Source organism: Aphelocoma coerulescens, chromosome 13, assembly GCF_041296385.1.
Source record: "Aphelocoma coerulescens isolate FSJ_1873_10779 chromosome 13, UR_Acoe_1.0, whole genome shotgun sequence".
NCBI classification, from domain to species: Eukaryota; Metazoa; Chordata; class Aves; order Passeriformes; family Corvidae; genus Aphelocoma; species Aphelocoma coerulescens.
In genome coordinates this window covers 6,239,589-6,256,930 of record NC_091027.1, presented here as the reverse complement: position 1 = coordinate 6,256,930, position 17,342 = coordinate 6,239,589, and the positions used below count along the sequence as shown (strand labels likewise).

Sequence of the window (17,342 nt, the reverse complement as noted above, 5' to 3'; positions counted from 1 at the left end):
AGACAGACTCTTTTTTTCAATGTGTGGACTTTGCAGCTGACACCAACAGGTGACATTTTCCAGCTCCAAAGGTCTTCAATAAAATCCAAATTCAGTGTGTCGAGATTGAAGTCTCTCCTCCCATATTGTAATTTTTAGATACAAGGGCTGCCTAATTGCACTGTGAGAATCCTTTCAAAAAGCACCTCCTGACAGGGATGCTCTTTAAAATAGGCCATTAGTCTTGTGACAGGGCATCATGGAGTTAACAGTGAGTTCATTAGTGAGGCAATCTCACATTGCCTTGCTCAGGTTCTTCCTCTGTGAAACAGAAATTGGTCTGAGGAAATCAGAAAGGAGACACCATGGAATAGGTAATCAGGGACAGTGTGGATGGGACAGCAAAACACCTGGAGGGCTTTTGGCCTGTAGTGTCTGTTCCTTTGGCACAAATCTACTGGTGGGTGTGACCCTCAAAAAAAGCCCCGTGGCCTGAAATTCACTCAATGGGCATCACAAAGTCAGGTCTGAACTTAGAGAAATTCATTTAGGGACAGATCTAGCTGGCTATACTTTTAATGCTGCTATGGATTCCCAAAATTATCTGGTATGTCCACACTGGGCTTCTGGAGACCCAGCACGTCCAGAAGTTCAGTGGGAGACCCTTGATTATTTGAAGTGGTACCAAACACCTGACCTTAGGGACCTGATCCTAGAAATGGCATTTGGAGATATCTAGAGTCTCCAAGGACAATTCAGGCCATCCAAAAATATCTGTAGAAAACAGAAGTGTGGGGGGTTTGGAGGAAATTCCACACCTTGGACTTGAATATGCCTTTTATTGCAAATTTATGACTCAGTCCTCAGATGGGGTCGGCCCAGTACCTTCCAGCCTTGGGCTCTGATCCTGCTGGTGAGCTGGTGAGGATGACACAAAATAGGGACCATAAGAATGTTGGGCTAAAGAACAGAACTGGGGCAAATCATCAGAAGGGAAAATGGGAGGAAACATAGAAACATCACATTCACTTTTAATTGTGTTAATGTGGAAATAAATATTGCCCCGGTATCCAGGACATGTTTTCACCCTGATATACGGTCAAGTTTGTGATTCAAGCTTGCTACAAGAACTCAGGCTTCAATATTTTGTTATGTTTTTCTGACAATTTTTCTTGCTCGTAGCTACAAACACCTAGAAATCCCAGCAGCATCAGCAGAGCACCGTGCTGTCCTCATGCTCAAGAGAGTGTGAGAGAAGCTGGCTGGAGATTGTGTTGACTGGCCCACAACAGCCCCAGCACATTTAACTTCAAAACATGGTCAAGTGCTGTGTCAGCTGCCCTGCACAGTGAGAGCTGCACTGGCTGGCAGCTGTGCTCCTGGAGAGGAAGCATGGAACTGACATCTCTGCCGTGTGGTCTGGATGTTTTACTCATGATAACTGGTCCATGAAAAATGTTTCTGCCCTCCCCAGTTCCACAGATCTGCTGCTGTTTCGTACCCTGCCATGCAGAGGTGTGGTAAAAGGCATTAAAGGAAGATGGGTATTTTTGACTTGTCTCATTGAAATCCCCTGATCCGTGGGCTCTGTCTAAATTCCAGATTTTATCTGGATTCACCTTGTGGGGATTTCATTAGATCTACACAAGGAACGGGGCACTGAAAAATGCAGAGAGAGGCAGGAGGAGAAGGATCAGCTTTGTGGTTACATGGTGACCTGAAGGACAGAACTAACACATTCTTGGTGGTTCAGGTTTTGGATATTATGAGGTTCTCACATAGGACAGGCATTTTGGCTCTTTTTCACAGTGTACATGATGAGGATATATATTTATTTTAGATAAACATTTAGCCAGAAGGAGGACAACATGTGGTGTAAGGTAAATTATGCAGATAATGTTCTACTATGTGCACAGAGTAAAAAGTACAAAGGACATGAATTTCCCCAGGGTAACACCTTTGCGAAGGGAGACTGGGACAACACACAAAATAAAATAGAGAAGGAAGAAGAAAAAATAAATTGGAAATAGTCAGTTCTGGCAGATTTTGCTTGAAGAAAACAGAAGACTGAATGAGCAAAAGATTGTACTGGAGGCAATTGCTTCAAAGAAAGGACTTTGTATTGACTGTCACTTATCCAGGTCACTGCTCCAGCTCCTGAGGACAGGGTTTTGACCCTGCAGGTATTTATGAAGCTTGGAGTGAGCGATTGGAAAGTGTGAAAAGAATCTATTTAGAAAACAAGTTGGAGCATCTCTTCCCTCCAGACTTTCCCTTTGCTCCGAGGTGGGGAACGCAGTGATTTTTTTGTAGTTCTGCTCTGTTCTGTATGGTCTGCTGAGGTCTGGCTGGAGCAATTCCTGTGGATTGTGTGGCAATGCAAGATCAGATACAGCAGAGAAAGCAGCCCCTGGGCTGAGACGGGCACAAAAGCACTGCTGAGGGTGGAGTAATAATTGTATTTGAGCAGCAGAACACAGGGAGAGTCTCAGTGGGCAGTAACACTTCATTTCATCAGGAGCAGCAAAAAAGGGCTTCTCTACAGTCTCTCTTGTTTCCCAGAGCTCTACCAGAGCAGCAGGTCACAAAGCTGGTGTTTTGGATCAGCCCCTGTTCCTGCCTGCACTGATGCTCAGCTCCACTGCAGCTGCAGTCCTGAGGGGTTGTGTGTGTGTTCTCCTGCACAGTGCAGCAAGGCTGAACTGTGCTCAAGTGAAAAATCTGAGAGAATAAAATGGTTTGGGGGCTTTGCAATCCATGTAATGGGTCCATAAGGTGTTAATCTCCTCCACATTTTCCTCAGTGTGTTCAGCCTCAAACTCTCTGACCTGGCTTTTGAGACTTTGGGATACAGGATTTCACAGGATGTGCTGCAGCCACTGACAGAAATATAATTGTCTCTTCCCATGTGGCTGCCAACACAGGCTTCACTGCAGATAAAAGAATGGGAAAACAAATTTAAGTGCTGGAACCCTGTGGCTCTGCCTTCACGTGGATGTTTGGGGTGACCCCTGGGCTGTGTATTGACCTCCTGCAAGCAGCTGCTGGAAGCATCACTCCCATTCCCTGATCTCACCAGGTACAGTCCCACTTTAAGAAAACAAGCTTATCAGTCTTTTATGTTTGTGTTGACACCCGCAGGTTCAGAGACTTTTTGTTTGTTTTCCCTGTTCTCCTCAGTGTATAATTGGCCAGATTGCATTTACTTGTCTCTCTTGCACTAATCACAACTGCAGACTGGAGTAATTTGCTGATGCTGTACAAGGAATTGTCTCTCCTGGAGACCTGGCTGATGTGATCAGAACTCACATATGGTATCAGAACAAAGGGCCCTTCAGGCAAGTGGTGCTGTTTATTTTGGCTCAGGTCTATGTTGCTCCCTTCTCCTTGTGTCTTCTCCTCCCTTTGTGCTGTGCACATCTTTTTTCCTCTGGCTTTGGAGCTGCTGGCTCCTTGCTGTCACATCTAGGGTGGCCTTGTGCAGCATCAGCACCACAGGTTTGAGGGACGTGGGAGAAAAGTGTCCAACGTACTGCTTGTGGTCAATATGCTGTCATGCCTTGCTTCCCTCTTCTCCTGCTTCCTTTCCAGAGCTTGGAGGCCAAGCAAAGAAACAAGTCCAAGGCTTCTTCTCTGCTCCCCTTCCCTTTCTGGTTGAAGATATTGTGAGTGGTTTCATGTGGGCTCTCGTTTTTCACAGACACTGTTGGTCCCACCATCTACGAATTAGTCTAATCCCAACAGCAGTTATTGGCCTTGACTTATTCCTTATTTCCTTTGTAACAGCTGCTGGCAAAGCTGCTGCTCTCCTGATGGATTTTGTAGGTCTAATTTTTGATAGCATACTTACAGCTAAGGCCCACAGCCTGTTAAAGCAGTGCTATCTCTGCATTGATACTTCTCTGCCCCCAGCCCTCATTTCATCTAAGTATTAGACATCACTCAAAACGATGCAAAAAGCAGTTGCAGTTTGAAATATTAGGAGGAAAAAATTACAGGAAGTAATGGATAAAAAAGTAAGTACTGAACATCAGCATCTTTGGTGGTTGTGTACTGATAAAGGATAAAATAGCTGCTGTCTCATATCCTCCTCCTGAGGCTTTCCCTTCTTGACAAAGGGGCACACATAATGGTTAATGTCTCTCTAGCATCAGTATCCTATCTGTGGGCTCACAGATTTCTTGTATTTGTGCTGTTGTTTACAAATAAAAGGTTTCCAGGTTTTATTCTTGGCCCTTCCTGTATTGTGTGTAAATGTATCTTCTTCTGTCATTTAGCAGTGCTTTAGAAAACAGCTGGTGCCCCCAGGGTAAACCTTTAAATAATGTCATACTCTGACAAAATTCTGCTTTATCAGCAAACCATGCTGTGCATATTCCTCTCATTGTTTTGCAAATTGCTGTTACAAAGAGCTTTTGCCTTTAAACAGGCTCTCCCTGACCTAAGAGATAGTAAAAATTACATTAGAGATGCCATAGTAACTTGTCACTGTGACCTGCCCTAAATAGCTGGACTTATTTCACTTGGATAAATCATTTATTTAAAATGACCTATTATGTCATCAGAATTCTGTAGCAGAGATGCTTCAGCTCCAACTTACATGAATATTCTTTTGAAGGGCTAATCAGAAGAGATATACCATCAGGATTATGTGCTTTAAAAATACAGTTCTAGACAGCACTGCCCAAACTGGGAAGTAATGATTAATCCATTCTAATTCCTGTGATCAGATAGATCCTTGCTGCTCACCTGTTCTCCATGATCTCAGTTAGAAAGAGCTCTAATTCTTAGGTCCTTTTTTCCCCTAGAGCTGCATTTCCATGACCAGATTTGCAATTAGAGCCCAGAGCTTCCAGATTTCCTTTGATAACTTAAGAGAACAGCATGGTGCAAAATTTTATCTTTCCCTCTCCCTTTTAACAGACTTCAGTGCCTCATTGTCTGTTAGGGGCATCTCTGTCTGCTTTGGACATGCACATGGTGCATCCTGAACCTCAGAATTCCCTTTGTGCAATTCTGCTAATGAAAAGCCAGCCACAGAAGATATTTTGTCCTTGTAAATCCATGGCACAGGGAGGATATTCCTGTATTGCTTCCTGTCTGCTGTCACTGAGGCCACTGTTCTGGCACAGAGCGAGCCATGAACAGCTGCAGAGATCCAGGGATGGCCCTGCTATTGCTTCCTGGAGGGATGGAAGTGGAAATAAGTGTCAGGAAAAGGAAATTGCCGGTCATGTTCTCTGTCCTGGCCACATGCTTTTGGGAAAGGGTTGGTAGGTGGCTCCTATTCCTTCTGTGGATGATGGGAGTAGCTTTTTTCATTTTATCTGCTAAATGCCTGCCTAAACAAAACTGTCACAAAATATTTTCACACATGATTACTGATCTCAACCCCAGCTCAGGTCTGGTCTTTATGTCACACCAGTCCTTCTGCTAATTTTAAGGACTTTCTCCTGAAACTTCATTGAGAAACCATTTCTGCTCCTCTTGTGAGGAAATAGAGTGCCTCACAAACCAGGACATTGGGGAATGACCATCCCCCCTGGCCCTGACCGTGCCCTCTGTCCATTGTGCACCTAAACACCTCTGAAAATGTTCATACAATGTAGGGAAGTCATGAAGGCAAAGGAATATTCGTGACCTGAGGAACTGTGTGTACATGTGTGAATTTTTTGTTGTGTGGGCTGCCTGTGTGGGACCCTGGTAAATTCCTGTGGGCAAAATGGGCTTCAAAGAGCAATGAGAAGCCAGCACTTTATTGCAGGCATCATGGAGAGGATGAAGGTGATTGCCCATCACCAGCTGTTCTGACTGGGAGCCAGGAAGCTGGGCCAGGAGGGACAGCACTTGCACAGTGCCTGTGGGCCCCTGCAAGGATTGCTTTTAAGAGCTCTGTCTTCACACCTTTACAGTCCAAGTAAAGTGGAGAAATAAATCACCAATGCACAGTTGTCATTTTTCCCCTCGAAGCACCAGGCAAAGAGTTTAAATATAGCTAACCCACTGTATTTCGTCAGAATAAACACTCAGATACTCAGAATTAATTGCCAGGTCCTGGTGTCAAAGGAATGATTTATAACCCAATTATACTGGGAATTTTATTCTCTATTGTTTCACTGATAGGTTATGGGTCAATTAGGTGTTTTACTCCAGTGGGAACACATCCTCATTCCACCATAAAGTGTCTGATCTTGGCACACTGGGATTTGTTCTGTCCATCTTGTAAATCACATCCAGTTTGTGGAAAAACTTTGAGAATAATTCTGCCAAGGGCCAGGTCTGTAATTTTTGTAGCATTTTGTCTCTGTTTACTGCTTAGGGCATTGGCAGGAATGCAGGGAGTTCCCTTCTGGTGAATAATCTTCACCATCTTCTGTTTTCTCATCAGACTTGCAGTGCATAGAAGATGTTCATGGTGCAGCTGAGTCTGTGAGGTCACTGGGGAATGGATATTTTTGAGCCTTCAGAGGAGGCTGACAGCATCAGTAATGGGTCTTCAGCAGAGGCCATAAGCAAACATCTGGTGAAGAATAAGAATAAGAATAACAATGAATAAGAATAAGAATAAGAATAAGAATAAGAATAAGAATAAGAATAAGAATAAGAATAGAAGAAACTTGTTTAATCTTCCCTCCATAACATTTTTAGTCTCTGAATATAGTCAGCTCAGGATTTCCTAAGATTAATGTGATTCTCAGTAAGCTGCCCTGGGTTCCTCTTGTAGCTGCTTGTCCATTCTGCCCTTGAACATCCACAAGTGTAAAACCACTGTGGAAAAGGCACATTGCTTTTAGAACAAAACCTATTATCCCCTACAATGGTACAAACCCACACTTACTCTAAAGCCTTTAGTTGAGTAATTTTTTTATCAGCGAAATCTGAACGAGGGAGAGGGTTTGACCAAGTTAGTGAATGTAAAAGAGGAATTTCAGGGGGAAACTGTTTTATGATTATGCCTCTTAAATCTTGCATTATTTAGCAATGCAAATTCAATAGTGCATTTTAATTCCCTTGTTAATATGGTCTTTCCCAATTCTGCATGTTATCTATGTCAGTATAAGCCAGAAAGGGAATCCAGCCCAAGGGTTTTGTATCATCCTCTATTTGTTCCTCCTCTTTTTTTTTTTTTTTTTACAAATTAGAATAACAATGTCATAATCTCGAATAACATTATACTTTTCTATTCCTATAAACTACAGTCATGCTCTCTAGCCACAGGGAGATTGAATCAAAAAGAGAAATAAAAACCAACCCCAGTCACATTTCTACGTGAGACCCCAGGCAGATGATGGTTTTGATATTCCCACGCCCAGGATTTTTTGTTTCCTGGAGGTGGCTCTTGGCATCCTGGAGCTGTTTCTAGTAAATGATGTTCACTGAGCAAGCCTGCCCCTCAAAATGCCTGACTCTCCTTGTTGTTCCTCTCCCCACATTTCGATTATCTAACACATTAATACAACAAGCACTGCAGTAATTAGGGCACCATATGGCACTCACAATTACAGAGCAATTCCAGCATTAGCGGATTGGGTGAGAAGTCAGAAAGAATAAAACAAGTGTGAGCAGAAGATGACTGAAGTCAGGGGACTCACATGGCAGATGAACACTGACTAAGTTGCGTGCGTGTACAAGCTGGACTCGAGGAATCTTTTAGTTTTGTTCTCATCCAGGATGAAATGGCACCATGGGTTAGAAGGGTGCCTTGAACTGCTGTAGAGAGATAAGTGCCCTTCATGGCACATCTCTCTGAAGATGATCTTTATTATACTTGGCTTCCCTCAGGTCGGTGAGTTCTCCAGTACTTGCCTGCCAGGGATTGTTTTGCCATTTACCAGTTATAATGGGTATTTAGTGTTCTCAATTATTTGCTTCTTCGTTGAGAGCACAACAGTCATTGGAGCCATTGTGGGATTCTTAGTTAATCCTCTAAAGAATAAAAGGAATCAGGGAGCATGTATAAACTGTGAGATTTTTCTGGTCTGGCTGTCAGCTGGGAATGTGAGCAAATCATGCCCACGAGCCATCATAGTCACGCTAACAAAAGCTTTGGTGCACATGCGAAAATACAGATTGTGAAGTATTCTTGGGTTGTATCTCTGGAGAAATGTTGTAGCTGGGCTTGAAGAAGTCTTGTGGTGATGTAAAGTGCATGTCCTTTATGGATGGTTGCTCATATGTGCAGAGTGTCAAGAATTCTTGTGTAGAAAACCCCATTCGGTATTTTCTCCCTGCTAAAACATCTTCTTCCAACTGAAACACTTCAGCTACTTGGATGAAGATTGTCTTTCAAACTAAATAGCTGATTTCATATTTGCACTAACCATTTTCTAACAACGTGCAATAGACATGATGGATGCCACAGAAGGAAGGACACGTTCCCAGGGAAGGGTAGTGGGAGACCTCCCAGCATGTCAGCTTCTCCTCAAGAAGCCCCAGGGCATCCTTTTCTTTCTTTCTACAGAGCAGATGCAAAGCAACCAACCCCTTTTTTTTTCCTGAGGACAAATCACTTCCAAGTACATCTGGATGAGCATGAAGAATGAGAATATGAATACAGACAATTATGATGGAGTAGAGGCCCTGTAAATTTATACCCAAACTTACCCCCTGGTAACTCATTCATCTGCGTGTCTTGACAGAATGCATGTGAAATAGTGGGACAATAAGGGCTTTTGTTATGCTGAAAGATGTTAATAGCTGGCCTCAGGGTGAGCTGGGTTTCCAAGACAATCACAGATAACACAGATAACACAGCAAAACTCAGGAGAATGAACACTGAAGCCTTTATTTTGTAAAACAGAGAGACTGGGGCTATGTCAGAGTGAGGGTTGTCTAAAGGTGCGAGTTTTACGGGATCTTATTTTTATGGAAAAGTACTGTCTGGGACAGCGGGATAGCTGCACTGCTCGTTACACATATGGAAATATCCAGAAAAACATCATTATAGACTACTGTGCCTCAGCGGGTGAGGGTCTAAGGACATGTCAGAGGGCACTGGGAATGGGCCCGTGTGCCCCTCCAGCTTCTCTGCCCGACTCCAGCACCACGCTGGGAACAAAAGGAGATGCTCGGCAAAGAAATACCGCAGGGAACGACTCAGGCAGCCTTTGGATGGTTAGAGAAGTTTCAGAAAAGCTTTCTTATAACCCAGTCTTTCCGAAAGGGAGGTCATAATGCAGATCTGTCCTCACCGCTGGTACACACTGAAGCTCCTTCTATCTCCTTTCTGTCTCTTTTCACTGTTGTCTTTACACAAGCTGCTGTCCCACAGGGAAGACACCCTCATAATCACAGGGAGTGTAAGGGATGTGGATGTTTCCTTAGAGTTCATGAGTCTAAATCTGGGCTGGCTTGCTTCTGTCTGAAAATAGTGTCCTTTCCAAGGTGATGCTTTTGTGAAAAGACTCAGGAATAAGCAGCTAGAAAGGGTCCACTCCTGTGTACGTAGGCAAACATACCCAGGCGTTTTGAGTGTATTCCCCTGGCCTAAACGTGATGCCTGAAAGTTGGCTTCTAGCCTAAACAAGTGTATAGGTTTGCTCTGTGGTTGGTAGCACTAGAATGAGACTTTCAGAAACTGATCCCATTTCTCTTGGACAGCCATCTTAGGATGAGACAAATGGTCCTTGGGAGTTTCTCCAGTGACTGCCACAGAAACCAAGACATTTTGCAGGTCACTTGCCCAGGCTCAGCTGAGAAGACTCTGACCCAGAGTTCAGCAGGACTGTCAGGTTTGCTCCATGTATACTCCATAAAAAAACCTTTCCAGAGCCTTCACCACAGCTGTAAAGCACAAATCCCACAACTGTTGTCTGCCATAGGAAGAAACCAAGAATATCCTAAGGGAAAATGCACAGAAAATCCTAGAAAGTGCTTACTTTTACCTCAGTTTGGACATGTGACTAGTAACAAAATGACAGGTGAGCAAGGAAATCGAACTTTTTAAGGCAATGCCAGTTGTCGTAGATGAGATCCATTGATGTCATGGGAGAAACTGAAACTTTGGAGTGGTGAACACACTCCAGAAATGCCAGCCCCAAATGTTCAACAAGTGACTAACAAAAGTGAAGCAGAGCACATTTTGCTCTTGGTATCCATGATATAAGTAGAGCCATTTATTTATTTTAGCTTTCATTTTCTGCTTGCTCTTCTGCCCTCAAAAGAGATAGCTTAGATTGAGTCACTTAAGTCTATGCTGAAACAAAATGTACTTTTGTGATTGATACCTCTGAAACTCAGAGTGACAAGGTAATAAAACTGTAAAGATTTGGGTTCCTTCAGGGAAATCCAGTTGCACTCACTTTGCTGTCAGAATAATGGGGTGTCTATTTTGTGGTCATAGAGTTAATGCACTTGATGCAGGTACAATGATTTTCACATCATGGAGACCTCTTTGGAAGGAAACATTAAGTAAAACTTTTTAAAAATTGCTGTTTCTTATATGTATGCACGTGGCACACCATTGCAGACTAAATATCTGTAAAATGTTGATGCTCTGTAACCCCACATCATGTCTGAGAGAAAACAAACCATTCCATGGCTCCTGGTGAGCTGCTGGGACTAGGCTGGTGCTGAGGATTGGGTTCAGATTTTTGAACAAAGCAGTGGTGAAGCTGGATAAACACAAATGTACTGAGGGTTGATGTTTCAGATCAGGCGGGAGGATTTCAGGAAATTCACTGAATGTTCCTTGTGCTTCAGTTCACCCAGAGGGACAACTTAAGCAAAAAGGAGCAGTCACACTGAGAAACAGATGCCAGCTCTTGGAGCAGGGCAAGCAAAGGACAGCAAAATGATGAGAAGCCAAGAACATCTACTGGGTGATGGAGAGTTGTTTGAGGATGGTCGAGCGTGCAGTGTTTCTAAAGCCATGCTTAGTCACGAGTGGGCTCTTCCCCTTGCTGAGCAAAGTGAGCATTAGTGCTGCCGTGTTCTGCCACCCAAAGAAGGAGGCATTACCATATTCACACATCTCAAACAGCAAGCATGAGATGCAAAATCAGCGACTCAGGTTGCTGAATATGCAGCACCTTCCACTGTACAGTGAAGTGCTGATGTATCCCCCTCTGTGAGCTGAGGGAGGGTAGGTCCCTGTGGCAAAACTGGGGATCCTTTAGCTCATTCTCCTCCCAATCCTCCACTTCCCCCTTCCCTGAGCACTTACTGTCAGATCTGAGGTAATGATGACTGTCCACTGGATTTAGGAGAGGGATGTATCTCCTTACAGGCACTAAGAGGATCGTGGTTGGAACTGCAGAAGGAAGGGAGAACAGGTCAGATGTGTGGAGCCCACTGAGGAGAGGCTGACACACACAAAGAGGCTGAAGAATTTAAGATTATATATTGTGAACAACAATGGTGAGATTGCTCTCACCTCACTCCAGGTATCTAATAATCTGGCCTGATTTAGATTTTTACATGAGGTTAAGATGAATCATAGAGAGAGAACACCCTCTCTCTCCATGGCTGTAGTCAGTGTCTAGTGCAGATGAAGTTGTCTGAGCTGGAGCTCTCTGTGTCTGCTGAGCTGGATCTGGCCCCATATGAGGGAGAGCAAATTTGCCTGTGCAAATCCCAGTTTGAGCATTGGGATATTGCTTCCTCTTTCAGTGCAACCTGCCTCTATAGCCATTTCTACACTCCCAGCAGACTAATTATTACAAAAATTCTCTGTCATTGCTTTGCAACGGTCCATGGCTTAACTAATTTAAAAATGCAAATGAATGCTAAATTGCAGTTGAATCTGAACCGTCTCCTTCTCCCTCTTTCTCCCCTCCTTTCTTTTTTTCTTTTCTGCTGGGAAAAGAAAGATACAGCAGACATTAAATGCTGATGGTGAAAATCAATCTTTCAGATTTGAGGTAATTTTAAATTAGATCCCACTGCCAGGGATAGTGACATCACCAGAGCTGCTTGATTGATCCGTGATTTGAGGAGAAACAGCTTGGACTCGATCCTCCCTTTGTCCTTACAGAGAGAAATGAATGTTGCAGTCTTCAGCTCTTTTCCCTGGGAAGCTTTCATACTCAGATGGTCTCAGATGTTAGGGAGAGGCATTCAGGGAGAACACGAGCAAATGCCTGAGCTCAAACACGTCCCCTTGTACTGCCATTGTCCTCGGGCATTGGGCTGGGGCTCTGTGGTTGTGAAGAATCAGCTGAAGGGCTGTCTCCTCTGTGGCGTCTCTAACCAGCTGGCTGGCACTGAGTTCAGCTCTCTGTACGTTCACACTCTGTAAGATCAGTCAAAATTGTCTCATCCTGGTCCCCTCCTCTCCCTACCTGCTGGCACCAACTCTTCTCTGAGGCAGTAATTCCTTTGAGGAAGAGTCTATAGCTCCATATTTGAGAGGGACTTGGCCAAGGTCTAGCACCATTGTTAGTGGTTTCTAGCTGCAGGATCACACAGCCTAAAAAGCCATTCACAGACAGTCTTGTTGTTTTCTTAATGACAGCACTGCGCTGTAACACAAACACTGAGAATGCTCAGAAATGGAACTCTTGGGCATTTAAAGAGTCAGTGATGGGCTCAGAGTTAGGTATTGGGATTACATCCCTCCATCCATGGCAGCAGAGTCTGGTAATCCAAGCCTCACCACTCTTTTGACTGCAGATCCTGGTGCTGTGTAGCTGAGTTAGGTACCTGGAGAAGAATATCCAAAACAAAACCCCTCTGTGCTTCAGGGCTGAGGATAACAGACCTTCTTAACTGTTCATCATCAGCTCATATATTGATGATACTCTTCATGATAAATGTCATCTTGCTGAGCGAAATATAGCAAATTACAAGAATCACCCCAGAGGGCAGCTGCTGGCAGCTGTGTACACAGGGCTGTATTGCTGTTCATGAAGCATTTTTTCTATTTTGCAAATTGATGCAGAGATGAGATTTCATGAGTGTTTGTTGACACTCACATACAGGAGGCAGATTTCTAAATGGGGTCTGCAGAGATGATTGAAATTCCAATCCCAGCTCCTCACTGTGTCCACTGGTTTTGTAAAATCCGACGTTGTTTGCTGGGCTGATGTGTGATGGGAGGTAAGCATGGTTCTTTGGAGCTGTGAACCCCTTTGTTGCCCCAAAGCAGATGCTAGACATACACACTCCTCACAGACATGCACATACCCCTCATGGACACACACACACCTCTCCTCCCAGGTCCTAGACCAGTAGTGTGCATGGGACACATGGGACAAATTCTAATTTTCAATTAGAATTCAAAAGTCACAATGATAGAGTCCTCCTAATCCTTTAACAAAGGTGTGCATGGTTAAATCAAACAGTAATGCCTCAGGCTCTGGGTAGGTTTGTTGACCACCCGCTTAGTGCCGAATCTCCTGGGATATTTTCATGGATTCAAGATGTGCAGAGGGTGCTTCCAGCCCTTGCTCTTGGCTGCCAGGTAGATGCAGCTGTTGCATTCCCTAAAGTGACCTCTTAATAACCATGTGAGGAAGAGGAGCCCTTGCCCTTCTATTCCATGCAGAAAAGCTTTAAGTGTCTCAGCCTGGGTGCAAATGTGTCTGTGAGAAAGCACAGGTAGTTTTCTGAGTGGATTGACTGCATTCAAAGAGGGAGAAAGGGAGAAAGAGGAACAAGGAAGAGTGTTTCCTGCATTTTCCCTGGGGGAGTTTCTTCCCCTACCCTGGGTTCCCCCAGGGACTGTAGCTCGAGTTGGCTGTGCCAGCCCAAGGTTTGCTGGCTCCCTGTCTCCTGTGAGCATGGCAGCCCACGCTCACAGACAGAGCTCTGTAGTGGAGATATGCTTTAGTGCTGCTCCATTATCCTGAGTTCCTGAGGGAGAGGAGAAGTCCTTGTTGGATAACCCGGGTCTCTCTAGCAACAGGCTGACAGTTTCTGTGATCTAAGCAAGAACCTTCTTGAGGTTTCTCTGTGTGTGCCCATTAAAGCCCTCAGGCGGATTGTGGTGCCTGGGGATCACCAGCACACGGTGAAGGATGGCAGGAGAATTTTCCAGACACTTCTCTGGCCTCAAGTCCAGAGGGAAGGCGACAGAGGAGCTTTTATGCAGACTAGAACTGCAGGAGCCCTAATGGCCTGTCATGCTGGCTGTACTAGAGATTTGCATCATTGGTGATGCTTTTGTAGGAGCTTTATAGCCACACATGTGGCAGCCTTAATTTTGGATGTGTGTATAAGGGCAAATCCTCATCTTGGTGACACCAGTGTGAAACCGAAATTTATTATTATTTTAACTTCAGAGTAAGCTCAAGGCTTATTTTAGGAACAGGATCTGACCAAAGACCACCTGTACAGCGGGAAAGGATGAGAAGGAAAACCTTGTAAGCTGCAGTCCCTCAGGGCACAGCCCAGAGTGCTGCAGATCTGTGTTTGTCCTCTCCACGTGTGCTCCAAATCAATCCCTTCAGTGGAAAAGCTCATGTCCCTCCTGCCTCAGAGTGTGTTTGGGGGAGGAAGACTAAAACTGGATCTCCTCAGTGGGCATGTTTCAAAATCCCGTATACATATGTGTGCAAACACACACACCCAGAGAAATATGTGTGTGTATTTATGTATTTTTCTGTTTCCATATCACCCGGGGGTGTCTTTTTTCCTGTGATTCTCTGCTAGCAGGCACCAAAGCAAATCGAAGATGAATTCCATTTAATTTTAGTGATAAAGAACATTGCAGTCACAAGAGGTCTGCCATCAACATTGGAGGACATTAAGTATCTGGGGTTTTTTTAGTTGCAAGATAATAATGTTCTGGTGTAAATGTTTTATAATTATCTCATGAATTATTCATGGTTAACTTGTTAACCCGGCATTTTATGGGATATGGTCTCTAGAGTGCAAGGAGAAATTTAAAGATAAATAAATGTGAAGACAGGACCCAGATGCAACAATGAAAATGCACTGAGGTTTCTGATTTATTTTCTGTCTGCACTGAAGTGGTTTCATTCTTTTATTTATATTTTTGTAGTGATGAGCCACAGAACTTGAGTAAGTGGATGAGGTTATTTTCTATATATAGAGAAAGAAAAGAAAAACTGGGAAATAAATCAAACTCCCTTCACTGTTTTTTAATCTGAAAGTGGTGCTTGAATTATTTCACCTATTGTTCTGCAGCTCAGAGGTTCTGTTATTGTTGATACCGTCTCCATCTGGTGAAGCATTAATGAAAAAATGGAAACCAGCATGTATTTTTCTTTATGCATATTACTGGGCCTTTTTTCTGTCTTCACCCTTCCTTCTACTTCCCCTTCTTCTCTCTTCTTTTGTTCTTAGTCTCATTTCAGTTCTTTAATAATTTCTTTTTTTAAAATTATTTTTCTCTCTTTCCTTTTCCATTTTTCTCTCTGTTCCTCTGGGATTGTCTTTTTGTCCTCACTTTCCTCCCATTCTTTCACCGTGTCTCACCTATTAATGTTTTTTATTGTCTGCAACTCCCTCTTTCTTCTCTCTGTTGCTCACAGGATCTTTGTGGTGTCTGCTGAAGTCCATCAGCCTTAACCCCAAGCATCTGAAGACAGAATCAGACCTGGAGAAAAGTTCCTGCAACTCAAAGAAACCAGGTGGCAGCTTCTGGCAGAAGAATGATGAAACTCAAACCTGGGCTTCCAGCCTGAGCGTCCATCAGGCCTTGATAACCAAAATGCACCAGGAAGGCATGCCATAACTTCATTGCCATATGCCAGAGGTCAATGGACAAAATCCCCAGCAAGGGCCTAAGAAGGCTCCCAGCTTGCCTGATATCTATGCATCCAAATGGAAAAGAGAATCTGGCAAATGACACTTAATCCCAATGTGAGCAAAGGCTGTCCTTGTGCCCAGAGAAACAACTGACAGCTAATACAGGACTGAGATCTCCAGGGATCTCTGCAGGAGCAAAGTCTCCTCTGTGGAAGATTAAAGCTTGGTGCAAACTCCAAGGTCACCTCTGTTTAAGCAGTGGGAAGTGAACAGTATAAAACCTGGGATCACCTGAGCTCCCTGGCATTGCTTAGCAGTGTTGAGGTTTATTGCACTGGAGTTTCCACAGAGTGTTCATCCATCAGGAGTGCAGGAGCTTTTTCAAAGAAGCTCTGGGTTCTGCAGAGTCTGATGGATTCTGCAGAATCTGATGGATATCCTTAAAAATTGTGAGGTGGTAGTCTGGAGGGTAGCTGGCAAAACATGAGCCAGGAAGACACTGTAGAGAGACGAATTCTCAAGCAGAAATTTTTAGAGAGGGTATTTGAGAATGAAAGAGCGATTCCACCAGCCTGCACCATTCATTTATTTAAATTTCTGCTATAAAATGGACAGCAGAGGAAAGTCAAAACTTGCACTGATGATTTTTCTTTCCCTCCCCCCCGATCTTTTATTTATTAAACTGCTCTGGGTGCACCTTTCAAAGGACTTTTTTTGGCTTACTGTTTATTATATCTTCATCAGCCTTGAAATGGGAGCTGCAGGCAGCTTGATAAATGGATCGAAAAGCTGCTTCTGCCAGAATCAAACCAACAAAAACCCCTCAGCATCCGTAAGCCTTTTTGTTTTAGCATTTCTAAAACAAGCACTATTTCCCCCAGAACATCACTGAAGAGTGATGCACCAGTACCCTTGAGTGTTTCAACTGAGGGATTTTTTTATCCAGTGATGCCCAGGGCAGAAGTTCATCACTGGGTCATGAGCAGGACTCAGCCTGCAGCTCTGGAGAGCAAGGGTAGAGAAAGAGAAAGAGATGGTCTTAGTAAGGCTGAGCAAATCTTGATTCCAAAATATGCTGGGCAAATCAATGGAGTAAATGAGGCAAAATGTATGAAGTTGAGACTTGCAGCTGTCCTGCTTCCGTACAGCTGGTTTTTACCCAGATACTTTCTAAACTCTTCCTTTCCCCCCAATCCTTCTTTAAATATGAATAATATTATCAGTAATTGCTCAATATATCCCTGGTTCAGACCTTTTGTCCTTAGCACACCAAAATTCCACAGCTGGTCCAGCCTGGCAGTAAACAAGTGTTTAGATACTGTGACTTATTGACAGTGGTAAATGGTTCAGTCCCATCTGTGAAGGTACAAAAAATTCATGAGGAAATAAATACCCCATAAGGAAGTGGTAAGGAACTATTGGTTGCAAAGCTTCCAACCAGCCAGGTGAAAACCTGTCATGTTATCTGCTGTAGCTTACAGCACAAATGTTGCAGCAAAGGAAGTGAGAGGGGGCGAAAATCCACCATCACCACCACAAAAAAAAAAAAAGACCAAAAAGGAATGAAAATGTGTGGCTTGTGAGAGGAAGGAAAAGCTCTAGTGGTGAATACTGCAGGCAGAATGACAGAGGCTTCTACTCTGTTCCTCACTAAGGTTGTTTCAGCTCTACATGCAAAGGTGATGAATATGCAAAGCAAAGGATGTGAA

The 17,342-nt window shown here is 43.8% G+C and overlaps 1 protein-coding gene across 2 annotated transcripts in view; it reads left to right on the top strand.

Moving 5' to 3' along the window:
* The window catches only part of LOC138118096 (uncharacterized), a 190,970-nt gene extending 174,192 nt beyond the window's left edge, over positions 1-16,778 (top strand). For both annotated transcript variants that reach the window (XM_069028885.1, XM_069028884.1), the window contains one exon: positions 15,417-16,778. In XM_069028885.1, coding sequence (XP_068884986.1) covers positions 15,417-15,453 — 37 coding nt within the window. In that variant the 3' untranslated portion in view covers positions 15,454-16,778. The remainder of the gene's footprint in view (positions 1-15,416) is intronic.
* The last annotated feature ends 564 nt before the right edge of the window (positions 16,779-17,342 follow it).